Consider the following 23,170-nt stretch of genomic DNA (forward strand, 5'->3'; position numbering starts at 1 on the left):
CTTCCCTGTTCCGCCCGACCGCGGTGCCTCCGCTCCCCCCTCTCCCGCCGGTACCTCTGCCGCCTCCTCCCGCGATGGGGTCCAGCTGCCTCCTCTCCCGCTACAGCTCCGGGCGCCGGCTCCGCCTGGGGGCGGGGCTATGCCGGGGGCGGAACTGCAGCGAGGGGGCTGGGCCGGCCCGGGAGTCTCCGTCGGCGGGAAGCGCAGCGGGCGGGGACTGGAAGCCTGGCGGCGGGCAGTCTGAACGGCTGCCCCACGACAGGCCCGGCCCAGCCCAGTAAACTGTCGGGCCTCCAGTCCTTGGCTGAGAAACAGGAACAAATGTACCTGCCTTCCAAACCAACTGGGAGGGCTAGACCGGGACAACTAGTGCTCAGCTCCATCCCGGAACAGAGCAAGTGCTCAGGAAGTGCCGCTATTTACAAGCACTCTGCTCGTAAGCACTGGGCCCTGCCCTACACACGCTCTCGTGTATTCTTAGAACACCTTAGACAGGTATCATCTCTTACTTATAACTGGAGAAACTGAGGTTCAGAGAAAGGCTTTGGCCAAGGTCAAGGCTAACAATTGTAGGAACCTGCCACTGGAGCTAGGAGTCTTTGAACACTTGGGTGTGAGAAACGGAACAACTGCAAACCTCAGATCAAGGATAGAAAAGGCAACAGCCTTGTGAGAAAGAGGATCCAGTCCTACTTGAACCCCACCCTGGTCTAACCTTGATCTTCATCATAGCCCATTCCCCTCTCTGTGCTCATATACCCTCCACCCAAACACCCCCAGATGGAAGAAGAAACTACCAACCAAAATCAAAAATAGTGTTATTAATTCTGGTGTCTCCGAAGCACGAAAAAAAAAAAGAAAAAGAAAAAAAAGAAAAAGAAACCCCCCTCCCCACATTTCAGCCCCAAGTCCAAGGCCAAGGGGCTACCCCAGCAGGCAGTGCAGGCCGAGGGGCCAAGTCAGTCCTGGCCATGGGCTTGAAGCAGGACCAGCCCATGGGTTTGGCTCTTAGGGCCCAGCTGGGAGGCTGCCTGCCTCAGTTTGGGGAGCCCAGGCCCTGAATTAGGATGAGAGATCAGGGGCCAAGGTCAGAGGTCTGGGATACTCAGTTCTGGTGCTCTGGCTAAGGCAGCCAGAGGTCAGGGTTCACATGTGGGAGCCAAAGCCACTCAGTTCTGTGGTCCAGCAGAAAGGGCCAAAGGCTGGGGGTCCAAGTTTCTGAATCCTGGGCTGGGACCCAGAGGGCACCAGGCCACTCAGTACTGATGCTCCAGCAGGGGCTGGGCAGCTGGGCTCTCACGCTCTTCAGCGGGGGCAGGCCAGTCGCCCAGGGCCCCAGTGGGCGTGCCACTCTCAGGAGCACTGCTGTCCAAGCACGGAATATCCTGCACTGCTCTGGGGGGCGAGGCATCGGTGCTGATGTCCGGACTGAGGCTGAGGTCTAGGGGCACCTGAGGGAGGGGAGATAGGTTGGTAGGAGAGCAGACCTGAGCTGCCCAGGACCCGACCTTCCCATAAGAACCGTACCTGAGATTTGGGGGTGCTTCCTTTAGGGCTCCCTGAGGCTGGCTCCCCCTCGGATCCCCCTAGCCCCTTCCGACCCCCCAGGCTCCACTTCCCACTGGGACCCTCAGAACTAAGGAGGCCAGGGCCAGGGGGCCTTGAGGGCCTGGGACCCTCAGTGGGGGCAGGAGAAGCGGGGGATGGTCCAGGGAGCCGAGGGGGTGGCCACTGCAGCAGAGGAGGGGGGCGCCCATCACCAGAGCCACTCAGGGAGGGCCTCGGGCCCCAGGCAGGGCCTGGTGGGAGGGGCTGGTCACCACCGCCTGTGGGAGACAGATAAGAGGGCAGAGACTTCAGTCGGCTAGGCTGCCCTCTCCACTCAGCGGTTCAGCGCGGCCCTGCCTGCTCACCTGCTGTGTTCTCAGGTGTGGGGTGTGCCAAGGGGGGGTTATTGCTGAGGGAGGTCAAGCCTCCGCCTCCACCACAGTCCGAGTCATCCACGTTCCCGCCGCTGTTGCAGCCGGCACCACAGCCCTTATGAAGCCTGGGGGATGGGAGGCGGACAAGAGGTTGGTAGGGGGTGGGAGATACAAAGACCTCACAAGCACAAGTCCCCAACCCAAGACAGGTCACCTACCATATCAGAACCCAGAGTCCTATTTCTAAAAGGTTTTTGCCATCTGCTTCACAGGGCTTTTTTTTTTTTCCCCTTAAGGCTGTACTGCGTGGCATGTGGGATCTTAATTCCCTGACCAGGGATCGAACCCGCACCGCCTGCAGCGGAAGCACAGAGTCTTAACCACCGAACCACCAGGGAAGTCCCTACAGGGCTTTTAAGGGAGGGCTTATCGGGGACTCCCCTGATGGTCCAGTAGTAAAGATTCCACCTTACAACGCAGGGGACACGGGTTCGATCCCTGGTCAGGGAACTAAGATCCCACATGCCGCAGGGCGACTAAGCCCATGTGCCACAACTACTGAGCTCGCGCGCCTCAACTAGAGCCCGAGTGCCGCAAACTACAGAGCCCATGGGCCCCGGAGCCTGCGCGTCACAACTAGAGAAGAAAAACCCGCTCGCCACAACTAGAGAGAAGCCCACACACTGCAACAAAAGATCCCGCATTCCTCAACGAAGATCGCACGTGCCACAACTAAGACCCGACACAGCCAAAGACAAATAAAATAAATAAATAAACCTTAAAAAAAAAAAAAGGGAAGCATCATCAACGGTGCTTCAGGCTAAAGGCCACATTCAGCTCTGGCTGAGGGGGCGGGGTGTGCGGTTGGGTCAGCTCGGGGAAGGGGTCAGCTCGGGGAAGGGGTCAGCTCTCGGGGCTCAATCCTGGCTCCAGCACTTCCTCAGTCAGACCCCAGAGAGAGCCGCTTCCTCTCTCCGAGCCCCGGCTTCCTGCCCCGTGACCCCGGCCTTGCGGGCTAGAGGCGGGGGGTCGGAGCTCACCTCTCCCAGCTGCGCAGAAGCCAGCGGGCGATGGCGCCCAGGCTGATGGGGCCGCCCCACAATGCCCGCAGCTGGGGGTGGCTGCCGGCCAGCGAGGTGGTGAGGGGCGACACGTAGATGGGGTAGCCCAGCGGCTGGTCGCAGGAGGAGTTGATCATGTTGCGGAGCGCCTGCTTGGCGTTCTGGATGCTGCCTCGCTCGGGGTTGCGGTTGCGCAGGAACACCAGCTCCTGCTGCTGCCCAGCCCACAGGCCGCGCACGCACTCGCGGTTCACCTGCGGAGGCCACACGCGGGGGTCAGGAGGCCGCGCCAGGAAGGGGGCCGGGTCGGGCGAGCGGCCGTCCCCACCTTGATGACACGGAAGCTGAGGTGGCGCCGGTTGAGCATGATGATCTTGTACTCGTCGGAGGCGTCGTCCAAGACGTGCCGCAGCGCCAAGAGCGAGGGCGTGTTGCTGAGGATGGCGCTGCGCCAGGCCGGGTCGCCTTCGTGTGAGATGACCAGCCGCTCCTCGTTGGCTGCGATGGCATCATACAGAGCGGCCGGCTCCTCATACTCATCTGGGGACGTGAAGTGGTCCTGCGGGGAGGACGGAGGGCTGAGGCCGGCGGCCCCTGGCCTGGGCAGAGACCTCGCCCCACCCTGCCTGGGCACACCTCTCCCTACCTGGTGAAGCTTGAGGGCCATGCGAACCCCAGGTGCCACCACGCGGTGAAGCAGGTCCATGTCGGCAAAGACCCACTCGTCGCGCGGGGAGGTGATACGGAAGTCCCCCTTAAACAGGGCGTGCAGGCCGTAGAGGAAGGGCTCCAGGCTGGGGAAGAGGAGGGGGGGAGGTGAATGCACAGGGGGCTCCTGGCTTCCTGAGCTCTGCCTCTATGTGCAGTGGTCAGAGCGGAGTCGGCTCTTTATGCTGGGCCTTGGTTTCGCCATCTTGACGAGGTCAACCTCTGCCCATGTCCCTCACAGGGCGGTGAGGAGCAGGCGAAGTCACCATGGATAAAAGAGCCACTGAAGGAAGGACTGATGCGGCCCCTGGGGGCTGAGGCCAGAGGCCCAGAGCTCTTCATGGAGGTAGAGGAGGGGAGAGCGACAGGCCCGGCTGGACTTGCGGGCACTCACCTGGCCGACATGCTGTGCGAAGCTGTCCCCAGGGCCCGGCGGCCCAGCACACACAGGCCAAAACACAGCGTGACCAGCGGCGAGTTCCAATCCTGGTCCACAGGCTGCGGCACAAGGACCCCCGTCCCCAGAGCCCAGCTCAGACCTAGGACAGGGAACCTGGGGTGGGGGCTGGGGCCCAGGCCAAGGGAGGCTGAGGGTGAGAAGAACCTGCATGGGGAAGGGGGAGGCCGAGGGGAGAAGGCAACCCCAGGGTAGCGGTGGCCGGACCTGGCCGCGCCGAGAAGCGCAGTACTGGATCCACTCCAGGTGCACGGCGCAGAAGGAGGGCAGCGAGAGGCCAGAGAGGCGAAGGTCGTAGTCCTCATCCACGCTCAGTGAGAAGGTGGGGTCTGAGTCAGCATAGCCAGGTGCCCGCACAGGACGCAGGGCTGTCGCGATGCCCTCGTGGCTCAGCCAGGCGTCCAGCTTTGGCGAGCGGCTCACATAGTAGATGATGCTCTGGGAGGAGAGGGCTGGGGTCAGTGCCTGGGGGAGCGCCCTTGCCCCGGCCACTGAAGGAGACAGCGTCAGGGTGAAGAGGCTTCTCCGCGGGAATTCCCTGGCGGTCCAGTGATTAGGGCTCCATGCTTTCTCTGCCAAAGCCAGGGGTTCGATCTCGGGTCAGGGAATCAGGACCCCAGAAGGCATGCGGAGTGGCCAAAAAAAAAAAGGTTTCTCCCTTAGACTGAGCTGAAGTCAGCTTCCCGGGACGCCCATCCTGTGTCCCATCTCAGCTCCCTGAAGACCCACAGGCAAGTCTGCTGCCCTTCTCTCGGCCAGGGAGGGGGAAGGGGAAAGCTGACAGAAAGCAGTCCTCCTCACGGAGCATCCCCTGGAGGGTGGTGCACTGTGGCAAGTGCTCGGACGCTTGCCCTTCCCTCCTGCCCTGTTTGTAAGGGGAACTGAGGCCCAGACGGACGACAGACTTGCCCGCAATTACACAGCAGGGCAGGGTGAGCTGGCCAGCACCACAATACCACGATGCTGCGGCATCCAGACCTCAGAGGCCCCGGAAGGTCAGCCTAAGGTCGTGGGGCTGCCTGCAGGCCAGTGGGGCCTAAGTGCCCCTAGGTCTTGGGCCCCTTGAGGCAGCTTAAGTGTGACGGCCACAGGGCTTCCCCTCAGAAAAAAGCCAGAGGCACGGCATCTGTGCCCAAAGTCCGGGGCTCCTGGACCCTTTAAGAGATTCTGCTGGCTTCTAAGCAGGGGTTTGGGCAAATGCAGAGGAGCTCTTGGAAGCAGGCAGCTGACACAGCCAGCATGGATGGGCAGTGTGAGGCCGGCAGCTGGCAGCCAGTGAGGTTACTGGGATTCTGTGTGCTGCCCTGGGATGGAGCCAACGGGATGGGCTTCTGCCTGGGGAAAGGGTGGGAAGTCCAGAGCTGGGGAGGCTGGCGCAGCTGGCCATGAACAGAGGGCACCTAGGCAGTACGGGAGTCCAGCAGGGTGGCTCTGGTAGGACATGGAAAGGCTAAGAGCCTGGGCAAAACGGCCACAGTACAAGCCAGGAAGAGCCAAGGGCCTCAGAAAGCTCCCTGGGTGGTGACGGTGGGGACACCTGGAGGCCATGGCTATAGGTGGAGCCTCACCAGTTCGGTTCCCGGCATACAGCAGCTTGCCTGGTAGCTGGGAGCCTGGCCCCAGCATTGCCTCGGCTGTGGCAGGTGAGTGGGCAGTCTGGGGAAGGCTGGGTGGCCCCCTTACCAAGAGGAAGGGGCACCAGGAGCCTAACGGGGTGAATGGGGGCAGGAGGGCTGTGGGGCAGCTTGGGCTCCAGGCAGACTGGCTCCAGACTGACCTTCTTGCTCAGAGGGCATCTCCGCAGCCCCCAAGAAGAACCAGAAAAAAAAACTTTGGGGACTGGGGGAGGAGCTGGCCTGGCACACAGAAGTGCTCCATTCACTTGCACAACCACGTGGTGTTCTACGGAACCAGCAATCCTGGGGCCCAGCCCTGAGGGTGGTTCTCAGGAGTAACAGCGCCCGCCTGCAAGCATTTGCTGGCAGCTCAGTGGCTCTGCTCCGTGTCTCACATGGGGCAGCTCACTGAATCCTCATAAGCATCACGACTGCGGCACCTTTTCTGCCTTCATCCCACCTAACTGCAAGGATGGGTCTGTGAGCCTCAGTTTTCTCAACTGTGAAAGGGACCTGTTACACTGACCTTGCCTCTTCCAAGAGTTACTAAGAGAATCAAACAGGGGCTTCCCTGGTGGCGCAGCAGTTGGGAGTCCGCCTGCTGATGCAGGGGACACGGGTTCGTGCCCTGGCCCGGGAAGATCCCACATGCTGCGGAGCAGCTGGGCCCGTGAGCCATGGCCGCTGAGCCTGCGCGTCCGGAGCCTGTGCTCCGCAACGGGAGAGGCCACAACAGTGAGAGGCCCGCGTACCGCAAAAAAAAAAAAAAAAGAATCAAACAGCAGAATGAACGTGCCTGGGCTTGGAAATGCTAAGAGTACCCCAAGGCTTGGCTGCAGGTGGATGTGAGGGCCAGTGTCTCCGTGGCCACAGGAGTTGCACTGAATCTCTCACGCAACTGCACTCAGTGACTTCCACGAAGGACAAGGGGTAGGAGGCGCCAAGGGGGGCTAAATCGGCACAGGAAGGCTCCGCCTGGTCTGCCAAGCCCAGGGCTGGATGGGACACATCCCTGAACTGCCCCAGGCCCGTGGGGCTGCCCTGCACACCTGCCTCCCCCCAGGCCCCGCCTCAGCAGCCCCCATTCATCCTTCCAAACTTCAGCCCACACTCCATCCTGGGCAGAGCCTTCCCTGGGTCCTCCAGGCGCCTCCACACGGCCGTGATTCTGCCCAGCCTTTGAGGCAGCTGCGGCAAGTCGCCTTCCCCTCAAGAAGCTGGACAGGGGCGGCGCTCATCTCAGCCTGCTAGCCGGGGGCCTGGCTGGGGTCTGCTGCACCGCCACGAGAAGCCTACACTGGCCGAGAGGGAGGAAGTGGGGAGACCTGGGCAGGAGCACCTCTCAGGAGACGGGGAGAGGAAGGTGGACAGGACCGTAACCCCTGGGTGACCTGCGGCTGGGAATGCCTTTTTCTGGACCACAGCCTCTTTCTTGGTGACGATAAGTATGGGGCAGGCTCACAAGCCCTTCCCTAGGAGTGGACAGGTGGAAACATCCACAGCAGAGAAAGTGCAGTTTCTCTGACAAGCGACACAGATGGGGTGCCCACTGGCAGTGAAGGACAGCTAGGGGATGCACAGGACTGCCCTAGAGAGAACCTCAGGTGGGCAGGCTCACCTGGACTCCAACAGGCCACCCCGTCTGGGCCCACGACAAGCCCCAGGGAAGATGCTAAGAGAGCGTGAGGGGACCTATGAGCCCCTACTCACCCCACTCCTGTAGCGCCCTCATCATCCCTGCCACCTCACAGAACTGCGAGAATCCCCACTTCTCAAGGGGGTTGACAGGCACAGCAAAGAAGGCGATACTTTAAGCTTCCCAGAACCCAATCCACGGCTGCCTTCGGACCCCACACCGTGCCTCACCAACCCCCTGCCACATCACCATAGGCCTCGAGACCCTCAGGCCTGGCTTGGCGTGCCCAGGCTGAGACAGCGAGGACCAGGCCTGGCTTGGCGTGCCCAGGCTGAGACAGCGAGGACCAGGCCTGGGCTAAGCCTAGCTCTGGCACTTTCTCCTGATTCTAGGGCCTCAGGCAAGTCGCTGTCCGCACCTGAGGCAGCGGGACCTCTCCTGGAGGGTGTGGCGGGCTCCACGCAGCCCAGGAGAGGTGCCTGGCAGAGCCCAGCCCTCAGTGAGCACCGCTGCTTGGCGGCTGCTCCTACGACTGTCGTTCCCGCCACCGCTGCTCCTGTTATCGTCACTCTGTACTGCGGGGGCGTGGGGCGGGGCTGGTGGTCTTGAAGGCTGGCATCAGCAATGCCCGTCCCAGAGAGAGGATCTGTGCACGTGCTGCCCACCGGCCCCCAGGACTCACCGCCCCACGTGAGCCTCCTGGAGGAGGGTGACAGGGGGCCCGCCGCCCCGGGCTCCCCACCGTCAGAGAGTCACATGGGCCTCTGAGGCCCGCTGTCCCACACTGACACTTTGGAGGCTGATTAAACTCTCTGAGGCCTCTGCTTCCCCCAGGGATCCAGAAGATGGCCTTCGGGATGCTCCTGGCCAGTGGGCAGTCACCGGCGGGGACCCGCCCCCCAGCCACCTGCCCCCATACCCTGACGTAGTAGGTGATGAGGATCTTGCGGAGGTCGAAGACCTGCAGCATGGAGGCAGCGTTGTTGTCGCTGATGCTGTAGCCCTCCAGCACGTACTTGCTGGCCGTCACTTCCCAGGCCAGCCAGCGCTGCCCGAAGGCGGCATTGAAGGACAGGACCCTCGGCAGGTGGCCAGGCTCGCAGCAGCAGCAGCCCTCATCCTCCTCCACGCCCTCTGTGATGGCCTCCACCTCACGCTGCTGGCAGTACGTACCTGCGGGGAAGGGGGGGCTCCAGTCAGGGGGCCACAGTGACACCCCAGCCTACCTCCTCCCCAGACAGTGCCCAGGCACCTCCCCGAGATGCGACGCAAGTAACCATTATTAAGTGAACCAATTAACAAACGAGCCCCTTTCTCCTCCTGACTCCCAGTGGCCGCGATGGGTGGAACTGGGGCGTTGAGCGTTGGGGGGAGGGGACAGGGTCCGGTCCCTCATCTATAGACGCAAAGACTGAAGCGCAGGCTCGTGTTGCTCCCGAGCTGTGCCTAGAGCCCCTGTGCATCTGTGAGCCCCTCTGAAGCTGGCATCTTCCAGGCACAGCTTCCTGAGGGCAAGGAGCCGGCTCACTCACCAGGGCTTACGTGTGGCCCCCCACCTGGTCCTGGCCTGAGACCGCAGAGCAGGCCAGCGGAAGCTCCAGGTCCGAGCTTTCATCAGAGCAGCCTGGTCGCTACAGACCTGCCACAGTCAGGGCAGGGACGGGGCTGGGCCGGAGAGAGCCTGCCACCTCACTGCTCGGACTAGGAAACCCAGGCCCGGCGGGGAGAGCCCCTTGCTCAAGGGCCCCAGCAAACCGGAGCAGAGCAGGGCTAGAGTCCAGCCCCGACACGCTGTCAAACTCGGCCCCGCGACTCACCCCGGAACTCGAGGCCACGCAGCTGGAAGGTGACGAGGCCATTGCCCACCTCGATGAGGTGCACCAGGGCGTTGAGGTAGTCGGAGGCCAGAACAAAGCAGTCGCCGGGGCCGTAGTTGCCCCAGCGGCCCAGCACCAGGTCCCCACACAGCGTGTGCTGCAGCGAGCGAGTCAAGTGCTCGTAGAAGATCGAGTTGAGGTTGTTGTCATCAGCTCCTGGAACCCAGAATGGACGGACAGATGGACACCGTGACACGTGAGCAAGGCTCCCTCCAGGAAGGCCCCGCCCGAAAGCCCCCGATGGCGGGTACACACCAGGGTTCCGGTCCAGCTGCGTGACCAGGCGGGTGTTGGAATGATCCACACGTTTAGTGCTGTTCAGAGAGAGCGACACCACGGGTGGCCGAGAGGGCAACGCTGCCCAGGGCTAACGACTGCTGCCGCCAGCCCCAAGCACCTCCCCCCCGAACCCGCACCCCTGCACCCCGAGGCAGATGCCATGACAGCCCCGTGACAGAGGGGGAGGCTGAGGCTCAGGGACATGAGGGGACTCACCCGGGACCACACAGCCAGGAAGCAGGGTGTGAGCCTGAGGCCTCGGCCTGGCTCGAGTTTTGCCTCGTTTGGGTCAGCCACCTCGCCGAAGCCCACGGCACCCCACCCAGCCTGGGCTCCAAACTCCTTCCTGTCTCCCAGCAACCTGCCCCCCGGTGCAGCCATCCCGCTCCCCTGTCAAGTCCCTCTCAGGGACGCCCCCGGCACTCGCTTCTGTGGCCCACGAGACTCACTTGTAGTCGCGCTCCCAGAACTTGAGGGGCCGCGCGTAGGACATGATGAAGACGGCGCTACCCAGCAGGGGGTTGAGCGGCGTGGAGAAGAGCGCGGAGAGCAGGGCCTGAACGAACAGCATGGCCGAGTCTGGGCACGAGTCAAGGAGGTGGCAGGCACGCAGGACCCTCCCCGGCCTCCCTCACTAGCCCCCCACCCCGTGCCAACCCGCCTGGCGGCCCCCAGCCCCATCCAGGCCACGGTCCTCCCTGCACACCCGCGCCCAGGCAGCAGGCGGCAGGCTGGGTACGTGGCACGGCGAATGGCTGGGCAAAAGCGTGGAAAGCCGAGCCCCACGTGATCTGCCAGGGCGCGATGTAGGTCAGCACAAAACGCAGCTTGTACAGCAGGTCCCACAGCTGCAGGGTTGGAAGGGGGGAAGGTAAAAGATACGCAGATCACTCACAGAGGGGGGGGGTCCACCAAGTACCCACTCAGAGCCTTGGGGCTACGCCACTTGCTGCCTACATGGGAGTCAAGCTCAAGATCACTCCCAGCTCTTACACTCTGGACCTGCCTCGAAGCCCCCGATACCATCAGCAGCTCCAGACAAAGCAACCAAGGGGGCGTTAGCCATTTAATTCATAGAACCACTCCGGGAGCCCCCTACTGCTGTCCCATTTCTCAGATGGGAAAACTGAGATTCGAGAAGGTAGAGCAGACTTGCTCAGGCCACGCCACTCTCAGCGATGAGGCTGGGCCTCAACTGTGGTACCAAGAGTTAAGAGCCAGTCACAGGCCCTGCCCTCAGAGGGGGACACAGTCTGGATCGCCACCATCCTGGGCCAGGCCAGAAACCAGACTAGAACGCCCACATGAGTGAGCTGAAAGCTCAGGCCTGCGCTGGGGTCGCCCTGCAGGCACCACTGCAGACTCCAGCACAGAGCCGGGGAACGGTCCTTTTCAAATCCCAGCTGACCACCAATGCTCCAGGAGACCTGAGGCAAATCACTTACCCACTTTAAACCTCAGCATGCTCGCTGCCCCGCCAGGAGCCGCTGCGAAGGCCCCCAGTGTGGCTAACATGGGCTGGGGAAGGTCTCCCGCACTGAGGCACGAGAGGCCTGCTCCCGCTGCACAGCCTGGAGTCTTGCTGCACAGTCTCACCTTGCTGCAGAGCAGGGACATGAGGAAGTAGTCGAGCAGGAAGCCCTGGGAGAGGCGCGGGTAGTCGAAGTGGAACAGCAGGACAGTGAAGGCCAGGGTCAGGTACTGCTGGGGTGGGCAGCAGAAAGCTGAGCGCAGCAGCTTCAGCCCAGCCACGGTCATCAGCAGCGCCCGGCAGCTGTGGGCGAGGGGTGGGCGTTAGGCACTGGGCGGAGACTCGGCACGGTGGGTGTGGGTGCCCATCCCTTGCTGGCCCTGGCCTGGGCTCTGCTGGGCAGGCCCCTGCTCTTCTGGGCCGGTGCCTCTTCATCTCTGCTCTCTAAAGAGGTCACCCCCTTCAGACACACTGGAGAGACACATCTGCTCTTGAAGAGGCAGCTGCTTCACCGGAAAGGGTGTCAGGAGCTGGGGGCCTACTTAAGCTTGCTGGGCAACTGAGGCAGGTGTCCTTCCCTCTCTGGGCCTCAGTTTCCCCCTGTGTCACACGGAGATGTAGACAGTGGGATGGCAGGGGGCTGGCGGTCCTCACTAGAGACAGAACTTGTCCGGGTGGCTGACGACCGTGTGGGCGTCCACTGTGAGGGCGTTGAGCACCACAGCAGGGTAGATGAGGTACTTCTCCACACACTGCAGGCTGGCGTACAGCTTCTCAAACCACATCACCTGGGCAGCACCTGCAACGGAAGGTGGAAAGGTGGGACTGCTGTCTAGCACCGGGTCCTCCGCATTCCCCTCCAACCACGGGGCAGGATAGGTGTGCTCTCCAAAGGAACCTGGACAGACGGCACACCCCAGGACGTGGGGATGTGGCATTCTGGGTCCCTAAAGACTCTGAGCGGTTGCGGGGCAGGTGGTTGATCTCTGGCAGCCCAGATGAGGGCAATGAGGCCGATGAGGCCCAGGTCGGGTGTGTTGGGGGCTCAGGGCAGGTGCTCTGCCCAGTCGGCTGTCTGTGAAATAAAGGCTGATGACGACACCCCAGGTGCCCACCGGAGCCAGGGCGGGCAGGGTGAGGCCCAAGTGCACAGTGATCCTCAGCCTCAGGGCCCTTCTGAAGGGGCCCCTGCCACTCGAGCTGACTTCAGCCACATGGAGATGCTGGCCCAGTGGGCAAAATCCTTCATTGTCTATGAAAACAAAGGCACGTGAACCTTTGCATAACAAATCCAGATGTTTATGGCCTTCCCTGTCGGTCCAGTGGGTAAGACTCTGCGCTCCCAATGCAGGGGGCCCAGGTTTGATCCCTGGTCGGGTAACTAGATCCCACATGCATGCCGCAACTAAGAGTCTGCATGCTGCAACTAAAGATCCCACAAGCCGCAATGAAGATCCCGTGTGCCGCAACTAAGACCCGGAGCAGCCAAAATAATACGCAAATAAATATTAAAGAAAAAAAAAAGAGTAAACAAATCCAGGTGTTTAAATATAGGCTCAGGGGTGTTTGTGTTGCAGAATCCAAATAAAAACGCATGCCAGGCTGATGTAGTGCGTTGGTAGCCAGCTTGTAATTCTCGACAACGTGTCCCTTTAAGGTCCTGGAGTTCTACTTCTCCCATCTCCTCAGAGACTGCGAGGCAGGTAGGAAAAGGGCAAAGCAGGCAGGGTGAAAGTGAGGCATGGGCTGATGCGGGCGCAGGAGCGGGTACAGAGGGCAGTGAAGGGGCCGCAGGGCCAGTGCCAGAGCGGACGGGGAGGCGTGGACAGAGGCTGCCCCCTGCTGGCACTCTGAGCTGCGAGGCCTGTGCTACCATCAGGCTGCAGGTCCACTTGGAAATCAGGGCAGGAGGGGTGGAGGGGTCCCAGCCCGGGGCGGGGGGCACTCACCGCGCACTTCATACTGGCTGTACTCCAGCGGCTTCAGCACGGGCTGTGACAGGCAGAACCAGGGCAGCTGTTTGCGGAGTTGCGGCAGCAGGTAATGGGTGAAGAAGCCCACGGCCCCAGCCAGCGCATACAACACAAAACCCAGCACGGACTGCAAGAGGGAGAGGCGGAAGGCTCAGCCAAGGGAACCAGGCCACAGGGCCACGGAGCCACCTGGTGCAGGTCAGCCAGGGGCAGAGAAGGACGTGAGGCCACGGCTGCCCAGGCCCTCAGGGGCGGAAACTGAGGTGGGGGAGGGGGAGGGGTGGCCTGCGGCACACGAACCTTCAGGGCAATGAAGACAGTGCTGGCGCTGATGGCAAAGGTGAGCACAGCAATCACCACACACATCACCAGGTCAGAGTGCAGGACCTCGCGCTGCAGGGTCAGGAAACACCAGCTTGGGTGTCCCCGCCACCCAGTGGCTGACCACACCCCCGCACCCCAAGACTAGACCCTGACACTGCCGGTCCTCACCACTGACTGACGCATCTTGTCTGGCAGTGGGTCTGGGGGCTCGGCGCGGGCCGTCTCCAAGCTCCGCTCCTCCAGCTCAGGGAAGAGCCTGCTCCGGATCAGAGACCTGGGGGGCATGAGAAGAGTCAGGGGCCTGGGTCTGGGGAGGCTGCCCCTCCTCCCACAGACACCCCCCCCAACCCCTGCCATGTCAGGTGGTGACAGGCACATGCACAGACACACACGCACAGACGCACGCAAACACGTATACACGTGCGCACACGGACAGGTACATGCGGGCACCCACCAGAGCACGGTGGGGTCACTGCTCTGCCGGCTTAGGTGGTAGGACAGCGCCACCAGGAGGCCACAGAAGACAGAGAAAAGGACGGGGACGTGCTGTTCTGGCCAAGGAGTCTGGGAAGAGAACCCATGCTGGTCAGAGGGGATGAGGATAAGCGTGGTGGCGGAGGGCGGTCCCCCAACCGTGGGAGAAGCCACTGCTGAGCCCAGTTCACAGCCCTGTCCCAACAACGCCCTGGGCTCCAGTATGCCCGCCACCAACCCCCTGGGCTTCCCTACCTTGATGGCTCCGAGGCAGAAGCCGTAGAGCAGGGCAGCAGCCAGCAAGCTGCGCGAGAGGCTGAAGACCGCAGTGAGGGGGCTGGTGGCGGCTGCGAGGTGAGCGACAGCCTTTAGTAAAGCCCAGCTCCCACCTGCCGGCCGCCCACCCCACTGCCCCCCGCTGCCCCTCAACTCCCCCAGACCCCGTCCCCAGCCCACTGTTCTCGGCTCCCCCCAGCCCGGAGAGGCCTTCGGAACCCCTGGCATTCTTGGGTTTAAACCACTTGCCTGCGGAGGAGTCAGGAGGGGAGGGGAGGGGAGGGGAAGAGATGGGCTCTCAGAATCCACCATGTCGCCGCGGGAGAAGGCTCAGTGAGCGGCCAGAGCCGCAGCCACAATCCACAGCCCCTCCTGGGCCCCGCACGGCCCCCACACCCCCGAGCCACCCATGGGCCCCATACCTGTGCCCCCAAAGCCGTGCATATCTATCTGCTCCAGCAGGTACATGAGACAGGTGTTCACCTGGGGCAGGAGGCCCAGGAGGAAGACGAACGGGAAGCACAAGGTGAACACTGGCGGGGAGGGGAAGCGGAGGCCCGGTCAGCCTGCAGGCTGCCCCTCGGCCCACCCCTGGGGCCTCGCTCCCTGGGCAACCTCAACCCTGCCCGGCCTTACCAGTGGCTACATCACGGGCGCAGAAGAAGAAGGAGGCGGAGAAGAGCGTGAGGCCGTAGAGGGAGACGGGTGGGAAAGGCTGAGCTGAGGCCAGGGCGTCCAGCAGCCAGATGAGCAGACAACAGATGCAGAAGTAGACAGGCCGGCTGTATGCGATCACCCAGTTGTGGCCCTGGGGAGGGGGGCCTGTGAGGAGCCAGGCCTCCCCCACTGAACACCCTACTTGTACGTGCACACACGCACGCTCATGTGTCCCGTGCCTGGCCCTGGGTCCAAGATAGAAAGCTTGGCATGCTGGGGGCAGAAGGACCAAGGAGCTAGGGGTGATGGGGGTGGTTGAGGGAGCCCTGCCTCTCCCCCACCCGACCCCCTCCCCACCTGGTCTCAGTCCCGCCCAGGACCCAGGCCTGAGCCTGGCGGGGAAAGGTGCTGCTCTGCTGGTACTCACGTGCATGGGGGATGCTGCGTCAGGCTGGACACTCTGGAAGAGACAAGAGCGACATTGGTGATGAGAGCCAGCGCCCACGGGAGGGTCAGAGGCCCCAGGATCTGTTTGATTCCACTTCTGGGCCCTTATGAATGACCAGGGCAGGCCCCTGAACCATCCTGAGCTTCAGTTCTCTCATTTGTAGGATGGGGGGTGGCTACAGGGGATCTGAAGCATCTTAACTGCTTTCGAGCGGGTTTCGAGCTCAACCCGCTCAAGAGGGGTCCTGGGAAGGGGGGTGCATCTGGGAAGAGATGGCAGGGAAGAGACCCAGGAAGCCAGGCCTGACCTTCAGCAGGGAATACTGGCAGGAGGCGATGACCAGGCAGAACTGGAAGACCCAGATGTCGGTGAAGAAGCCCTTGAGCAAAAGCAGGTAGCCCAGGAAGGCGACGAGGCTGCTCAGACCGACACCGAGAATGTTCTCCACCAGCCCCCGAGTCCTGGAGAGACAGCAGGGTCAGAGCACACCCACCTCCTCACCTGCTGGTGGGGCATGGGGTTAGGGGATGGGGGAAACAGGAGCCAGCCACAGAGGCCCATGTCCAGGCCGGTGTCCACGCCAGCCGCCATCCTGAGTATGTGAAGCTATGCCCTCTCAGGGCCAGGGCCAGGCGGCACCCGCTCCAGGAAGCCACTCCACTGCTACCCCGCAGCCCGATCCCAGTCTTTGCCCCCTCCAGACCCTGAGGCCTCAGGTGCCGCCACTCTGGCATCTGCCCATCTCCGGCTCCCACTCGCTATGCTACGCACACAGACGATGCCCCCCAAACACCGGTCACAGCGCCGGGAGAAACCCAGAACACAGGGAGCCGGGACAGGTTCCAGGCCCAAACCATCCACCCCGACAACAAACGCCATCTGATCTCTCTCGCTTTCTGGGCCTCAGTTTCCTCCCGAAAACACGGAAAGCTAAGACAGATGGTTCGTTAGCTCTTTCAGGGTACAGGATTCAATTTACTTGACACTCACCCAGAAGCAAATAAAAAACGACACATTGAACAGGATCAACGTCTCCAGCAAAGCTCTGGGAGAGGAGCGACCAGAGCACCACCCCCTCGGCCGCCCCTCTGCACCCAGAAGCACCTGAAGAAACCCCACTGCAGACTCCAGCTCTCCACACACCCTCAGCGACCCCAGCAGGTGGGTTCTCTGTTGCCATGACAGCCTCCACACGTTCAGAGTCTGGAAGGCCAGGGGCCAGGGACGATCAAGGACTGGGGGATGAGGGGGTGGGTGCTCACCGGTCCAGCAGGGCCAGCAGGGCGAGCCGCTCGTAGCGCACAGAGGTCCAGCGGCCGGGAAGAAGCCAGTACTTGTAGCTGTGCTGGGCCCGGGGCGGCGCCTCCTCCATCAGTGTCTGCTCCTGGGATTCGTGCAGGGAGTCCTGGTCCAGCAGGTCAAACTGCGGCCCCCATGGCCGCGGCCATCAGCCCCGCACCCCCCGCCCCCGTGGTCCACTGCCACCCCCCAGCACACACTGGCTGGTCACCACAGGAAGTCCCCACCATGCAGCAGCCCCGCGGCCTGCCCTGACCCTCCATCCAAGGGCCTACTCCTTCCTACAGCTTCCCAGGACGGGGCTCAGTGGCCGTGGGGGCTTCCAGGGCTGCTGGACGCCAGGATTACTAGCTCCTGCGTCTGTCTTCCCCACTCAGGCAGCATCTCCCGTCTCTTCCTGGGCTCAGAGAAATCCACCTTATCCTTCAGGAGCCAGCACAAACACTACCCTCCTCCCAGACAGAGCCCTCAGGGTCACTCAGACCCCCTACCCTGGAGCACACGGAGCGCCAGCCCTGAGGACGGGCCTCGGTGCCGGTGCCAGCACTGCGAGGCCCTGGACCAACTACTTAACCTCTTTGGGCTTCTCGTGTCTTTAATTCAACAAGTGTTTACGGGATACAACTACGAGCCTGTCCCTGTGCTGGGCTCTGGAGAGCCCAGCAGCAGGGCCCCTGCCTCTGGTGGAGACCCTCGGCTGTGGAAGGATAACACTGCTATCCCACGTGACCGTCAGGAGAATAATCGCATCAGGAAGGGGCACGTGGGGCTTCTGGGCGCTGCCCGTGCCTCTCTGTGGCCCTGGGTGTGTGGGTGCTACTTTCACGACTGTCGTTTAACTCTGAGTCTGTGTCTCATACATCCCTAGTACTTCTGTTATTCCCTGGCCAACCACATCGGTTATTGCCCACGTCAGGACGCTTTCAGGAACGAAAGGTGGCGCTCTTGCTAGCTCTGCTGAGACGGACAAGCTCGAACAGCATGCCTCAAGACACCCCACGTCAGGCGCCCAGCACAGGAGGCAGCACTGCCACTGCCAGGCGAGCTCAACCGCCCCTTCTGCAAGTGCCACTGCTAGCACCCACCGTCCCCACTAACTGTGGGCCCCTCCAGGGCAAACAAAACTATTCCAGGCATGTACGTTGAACGAGTAAATGAATAAGCGACTCCTTGAGCCATTCAGGTCCAGGACCTGTGCACCCTGTGCTGGCCATCAAAGGTCAAGACAGCTATCTCAGGGCCCCTGGAGCCCTCACTCAGGGTGACCTGTCCCTCCTGGTGCCTGGGTGGATGCTTGGTGGTCTGTACCCCACCCCCTGCAACTCCTTCCCCGATGCTGGCTCCTCACCTCTGGGATCTCCAGGGGCACTCGGCGCACCTGCATGCCCTGCAGGACCACGGGCCGCGGCTGTAGCAGGTTCAAGCCACCTGTCGCCTCTGGGACATCAGCCGAGTGGAAGCTGGAGGAATGCGAGTGGCGGTCCCTGTGGGAACAGCAGCCGTGAGGGTCGGGGCTGTGGGTGAGGCTGGGACTGGAATGGGGTCGAGGCCAAGGCCAGGCCATGACTGGGGGCCCAAGGGAGCTGCTCCAATACCCAGGAGCGCAGGGGTGTCCAGAGGAGTCAGGTGGCAGAAGTGCCTCCCTCCCAGGTCCTGGAAGACCCTGGAAGCCTCCTGCTTGGAAGTGCTGAGGAACCAGAGACCTCAGGGATCCCTGCAGGTCCACCCTTCACCGCCGCCCACCCTCCTCTCCTCCTAGAGGTCTGAGCTGCCCCTGCCCAGCCCAAAGAAGGAAGACAGAAAATTCCCCAGAAATGGCAGCCCATTGGCTGCTGGGTCGGGAGAGCCCAAGCTTGGAGACTCACCAGGCACCATTGGCTGCCTGCTCCCCCTGCTGCCCTACAGGGTTCTCGTAGCCGCCTCCAGCCAGGCCAAAGGTGTAGGAACGCCGCACGCCTGGGGCACAAGTGTGGGACACGGCAGCCTGTCAGGGACAGGAGCACCGAGGCCCAACCCACGTGGGCACCAGGGCCATCAAGTGAGGAAAACCCTCTGCTGGGTTCCCCTGGATGGCAGCCCAGCCCCTGGGCACCAAGAGCACAGCTGCTGGGACCACGACCCTCAGCGGAAGAGAAAGAGGCTTGGCCACGGACCGGGGGAGGGGCTCACCGCTCTCGTCATAGAAGTAGTGCACAGCACCCTCGGAAGTGTCGTCAAAGGTGCAGGCCTCGTGCACGTTGGCGCCGGCCCGAGTGAGCAGCAGCGAGGAGGCGAAGTGCAGGGCAGAGGGCAGCGTCAGCGCCCGGGAATGGGAGGCAGCCCGGCCCCGTTGAGCTTCCTGCAGGCTGCTGGGGAGGGGTCGGCTCATGGTCAGCACCCCTTAGAGCCAGCCGGCCCCCACTCCCGTCCAAGCAGCCGGCAGGTGCTCACCTGGGCGGCGAGCCCATGAGCGAGGCGGGGGGGGTAGGGTTGCTGCCGGCATTGTGACGCCTCCGGATGGCCTGTGCCCGCCTCACACTGCTTGAGCGGTCCCGCTTGCCAGTCTCCTCGGCAGCTGACCAGAGAGAGAGGCCCCCCGAGCATAAGTGACAGAGGCTTGGACAGAGCCTGAGGGAGGGTTGGGGGAGGGGGGGAGACAGATGCCCCTGCATGGATGGAGCTAAAGGTCAGGCCTAGTCCAACCGCATCCCGCCTCTGTGGCCCAGCCAGGTCACCTAACCACGCGGGCCTCAGTTTCCACATGCAGAAACAAGGACATGATCTGCTCTGCCCCACTGGCGACCCGGGAGGATGAGCGTGGCTCCTCAGAGTCCTCAAAGAGCAGAGGCCCAGGTGCTACCTGCAGGACCTGGAGCCAGGTGCCTGAGGTCTCTGCCTCGATCTCCTCACCACTCCAGCCTTGCTCATCTGAGGCGCCCGGCAGCCAACGTCACTAGGTCGCTGCGTCCTTGTCCATCTGCTGCCTGAGACAGAGGCTGACCAGGTCCACTCCAGCTGCCCCTGGCCCAAACCCACGTCCCTACCGAGCTCGCCTCCCCCCAGCTCTGGAGCCGGCACTCACCTCCCCCCACAGCACCATCCTCCTGCAGCTCCCCCCGCCAGCCAGGCTGGTTGGCCGCAGGTCCCCGGCGGGCCTCGGCGGGCAGCACAGCGGGCTCACCGGCTGCCAGCTCCACCCCCGCCTGGACCTCCAGCTCAGCCTTGGAGCCAGCCAGGGGGCCCCTCAGGCCATCACCCCCTGCCCCGTCCATGCTCAGCACGCGGGCGTGCGTTTTGGCGCTGGCGGTACTAGGCGTCCGCTGGGTTCCATAGGGCCGCTTGGGAGGCACAGCCGTCCCCTCCTCAGCCCCGTGGGGGGCCCGTCGTTTCCGGGGCCCCCCCGCCGCACCCCGAGAACTCTCAGGGGAATAGCAGGAAGTGGACGAGGAGCTGTCGCTGCTGTAGCGGCGCTGGGACCGGAGGCTGGAGGCCGGGCTCAGTTCACTGCCCTCGCTGGTGTCATCGTCCTCGAAGAAGCCCCCGCCTTCCAGCAGCGGCCGCCGAGGGGCACGGCCAGCGGGGGAGTGTCTTCTCACAGGTGGCCGCCGTTTGCTAGGCCGCAGCAGGGCCAAGTCCTTGGGCCGTACAACGAGGAGCGGCTCAGCCGGGCCCGGAGGCGTCCCTGCTCCTACGACTGTGTCAAAGGAACGCAGTGTGTCATCTGACGGGACCCCAGCATCTGGTGAAGCGGGCAGCTCTGCCTCCGAGGGTGGGTCTGTGTCGCTGCCCTCGGGGGCTTGCCCACCGGGGGGGCTGTCCAGGTGGGTCGAGTTGGTCTTCTCGCTCTTGAAGCTGCTCAACGTTTCCCTGTCAGTGCCACTGAAGCAGGAATCTGAGGAGCCGGCTTTCTGGGGTGTGGGCTCACCCGAGCCCCGCCGGTCCAGGGGCTGGTAGCCGCTCGCTCCGCGGCGGTGTTCCCGTCGACTGCTGGTCCTCACCAGGGCCCGGTCGGGCCGGGTCAGCGTCAGGAAGCTCTTGCTCAGCTCCTGGCTGAGGCTCCCCTTCAGCAGGGGGCTCATGGGAGTGTCAGCCACGCTGCTCCCACTCCAGGGGGCGCCATCTCCAGCCAGGGGAGAACGTTCTGAGGAGTCCGTGCTGGGGAGAGATGGGTCTGGGGCAGCCCCTGGAGGCGTCTGGGGGAGGTCTCCAACTATCAGAACACAAGAAGACAGAAGACGACAGAATGGCATTCTACAAAAGGGACCGGTGGCTGAAGGGGTCCTATGGCCCCACTTTCTGAGAACCCAGTGGGGCAAGACACTGAGGAGATCCAATCTGAGAGAACACAGAGAGCCCAGGGAAGTAAAAGTTGGGGTGACTCAAAGACAAGACAGCTAGTCTTCTCCCCAGGCTCTCGCCAACATGCCCACTCACTCAGCTTCTCCTGTGAGCTTAGCTTCAGCATCTCTCGATCGGCAGAGGTCATGATCACGTTGTTGCTGCCCTGCTCCCGCACCAGCTCCTTGATGTCTGCAACCACAGCCCCAGAGGCGTCAGCAGGACCTCAAGGCCTCCACGCGCCATCCCCTACTCCACACCACCACCTTCAGCTCTGAACAGCAGCCACCTACCTCTGAGGGGCCCAGAGTCCTCCATCCGGGGCAGCAACTCCTGAGCAATAGAAAAAAAAGTACGAAGGAGCAAACAGGGCAAAAAGTAGGTTCAGGACATACCCATGTTGGGGACAGGCTCTCAGGAGAGGAGTGGGGAAGGGAGAGGGCCAGGACCACTCACCGAGACCTGGTTGAAGCCAAACACGGAATGCTGAGAACTACAGCGTACGGGGGGTGTGGAACTCACTTTTCGAAATACTGTCATTTCCACTCCAGGATCCCTAGCAGTGGAAAAGAACAGTAGCTTTCAGCTAACCCTCCCTCTTCATATACTACTTCTCCCAACATCCCCATCGCTCTACTCTCCACAAAGATCCCCCTGATGAATCCAGGGCCAACCATAGAACGTTCAACCGTTCTTGGACCCAATGTTCCCTAAGCCCCTTCTCCATCCTCCAGCGCTCAGGCCCAGGCACCAAGGACCCTCCATTTCCAACACAGGCCCTGCCTCGCCCCACCTGGGCAGACTGCCGTCCCCCTGGGCAGGCTCTTCCTCTGGCTCCCCCATGGTAGAGCTGCGCTTCTCCACAATCTCGCCCTGGTCGAACATAGCATGCAGCCGATAGTTCACAGTCTTGATGGCAGCGAAGATGACAGCCACCACAAGGCAGTACACACCAGCCACCATCAAGCTGGGGGGCAGGACCTGGAGGTGGCAGCAAGTCAGGTCCCTCTTCACACAGCCCTGCCCCCGTGGGGTGGACCTAACGCCACAGTCAAAGCTAGGATTCACAAATTCACAACAGGACTTCATCGCCCCTGCACACAACTAGTAAGAAAGCCCTGCCGGAGGGCCCTGTCTTCTAACTGGAAAGAAACGAAGTGAGGGTCTCAAGGTCACCCAGGCCAGAAAATTTTGGTCTCTCCTCCACACACTCCAAACTCTGCACTGAGTCCTCTTCCTACATCCTAGTGCCTAAGCCACAGCCCAGAATCCCTGCCAGGTTGCACCCCTCCGTGACATCTGCCCTCCCTTTCCCCGGCGGGAGTTACAGGTGGCGGCAGCGTCTCACCATGTACAGCAAGAAAGGAAAGGTGAGCAGGAAGATCCAGACATAGAGGTGGAAGCAGTTGGAGAAGGTGCTCTGGTGCGGGTCGAAGAACCAACCGCCGGTGAGCGAAGCCCACACCCCCTGGCGCAGGATCTGCAATACCTGCGACCCCATGGCCCCGCCGCTGCTGCGCGCGCCCTCCTCCCGGGACCCTCATGGGGGCGGCCCCCGGCCCATGCCCCGCGTGGCGCCCGAGGGCCCCGGGGCCCGGCCTCGCGCTCACGCCATGACCTCCCCCAGCGGAGAAGAGAGGTCGGTGGGGCTAGGGTGCGAGCAGGGGGCGGGGCCGGCCCGGGCAGTCAGCGGTGCGAGACCCAGGCGCGGGGGTGGAGACGCATCAGAGGCGGGGTCCGGGCCCCCACCCCCGGCCCAGATCTGCTCCCAAGGGCCGGGCCGGCAGGCAGGCGCAGGGCAAGGGCCGGGCACCCGTCGGCGGCATCCAGAGGTGGGCGTGGGGTGGATGCTCTGGGGGTGCAGGCGACGGCTCCCTCGGTTCCGGCCCGGGGAAAGCCCTGGTACCCTGAGGTCCACTTCCGGGGTCACAGGTCACTCGTTTTGGGCTCCGCGCTCGCCCCGCTTCTGCGGGAGCCGGCCCAAGGGGGAGGCCGGAAAAAGGAGCCGCGAGCCGCCAACCTGCAGTGGCGCATGCGCCCAACGAGCCCAGTTGGGACCCGGAAAAGGAAAACCTGGCGGCTTGAATGCGCAAGCGCAGGGAAGTGGTGGAGCGCTAAGAAGCGGGAGAGTCCTTTGGGCGTGCGCAAAGTTCAGGTCTAAGGGAAGGGACGGTCCGAAAGGCAGAAGCGCTTGGGCGCATGCGCACACCTAAACGTTGCCAATCTAGCGGAGACCACTGGGCGGAACCCAAGGGATGGTTGAGGGGCCATCGAGTAACGGCGGAGTTAACTGGCGCAAAATTCTCCCACTGAGTTACAAGAGGCGGGGTAGAGGATGGAGGCGCGGATCTCCCTTGGCTAAAGCGACAGTTCGC

At 62.8% G+C, this 23,170-nt stretch overlaps 1 protein-coding gene across 7 annotated transcripts; it reads right to left on the bottom strand.

Moving 5' to 3' along the window:
* Positions 1 to 365: 365 nt before the first annotated feature.
* On the bottom strand, positions 366 to 23,010 carry PCNX3 (pecanex 3). Of its 7 annotated transcripts, none has more exons than XM_079928670.1 (35): positions 22,144 to 23,010; positions 21,589 to 21,668; positions 21,252 to 21,351; positions 21,089 to 21,128; positions 20,892 to 20,987; positions 19,540 to 20,667; positions 18,909 to 19,032; positions 18,648 to 18,826; positions 18,344 to 18,434; positions 17,827 to 17,962; positions 16,442 to 16,602; positions 15,487 to 15,640; positions 15,159 to 15,191; positions 14,711 to 14,882; positions 14,497 to 14,607; positions 14,054 to 14,145; positions 13,779 to 13,888; positions 13,493 to 13,598; positions 13,301 to 13,393; positions 12,977 to 13,127; positions 11,682 to 11,826; positions 11,153 to 11,330; positions 10,296 to 10,404; positions 10,006 to 10,135; positions 9,533 to 9,591; positions 9,218 to 9,433; positions 8,320 to 8,573; positions 4,356 to 4,586; positions 4,086 to 4,189; positions 3,630 to 3,777; positions 3,312 to 3,542; positions 2,963 to 3,237; positions 1,914 to 2,047; positions 1,528 to 1,826; positions 367 to 1,451 (listed from the first exon to the last, which is right to left on the bottom strand). In XM_079928670.1, exons 1-35 carry the CDS (start codon positions 22,294 to 22,296, stop codon positions 1,257 to 1,259), a joined length of 6,018 nt encoding a protein of 2,005 aa, XP_079784796.1. In that variant the 5' UTR covers positions 22,297 to 23,010; the 3' UTR covers positions 367 to 1,256. The 7 variants fall into 7 exon arrangements, with proteins under 7 accessions (XP_079784790.1, XP_079784796.1, XP_079784795.1 ...); XM_079928669.1 differs by having other exon boundaries at positions 21,318 to 21,351; positions 21,589 to 21,776; XM_079928666.1 differs by having other exon boundaries at positions 18,648 to 18,823; positions 21,589 to 21,776.
* Between the last annotated feature and the right edge of the window lie 160 nt (positions 23,011 to 23,170).

Source organism: Stenella coeruleoalba (genome assembly GCF_951394435.1).
Source record: "Stenella coeruleoalba genome assembly, chromosome: 8".
NCBI classification, from domain to species: Eukaryota; Metazoa; Chordata; class Mammalia; order Artiodactyla; family Delphinidae; genus Stenella; species Stenella coeruleoalba.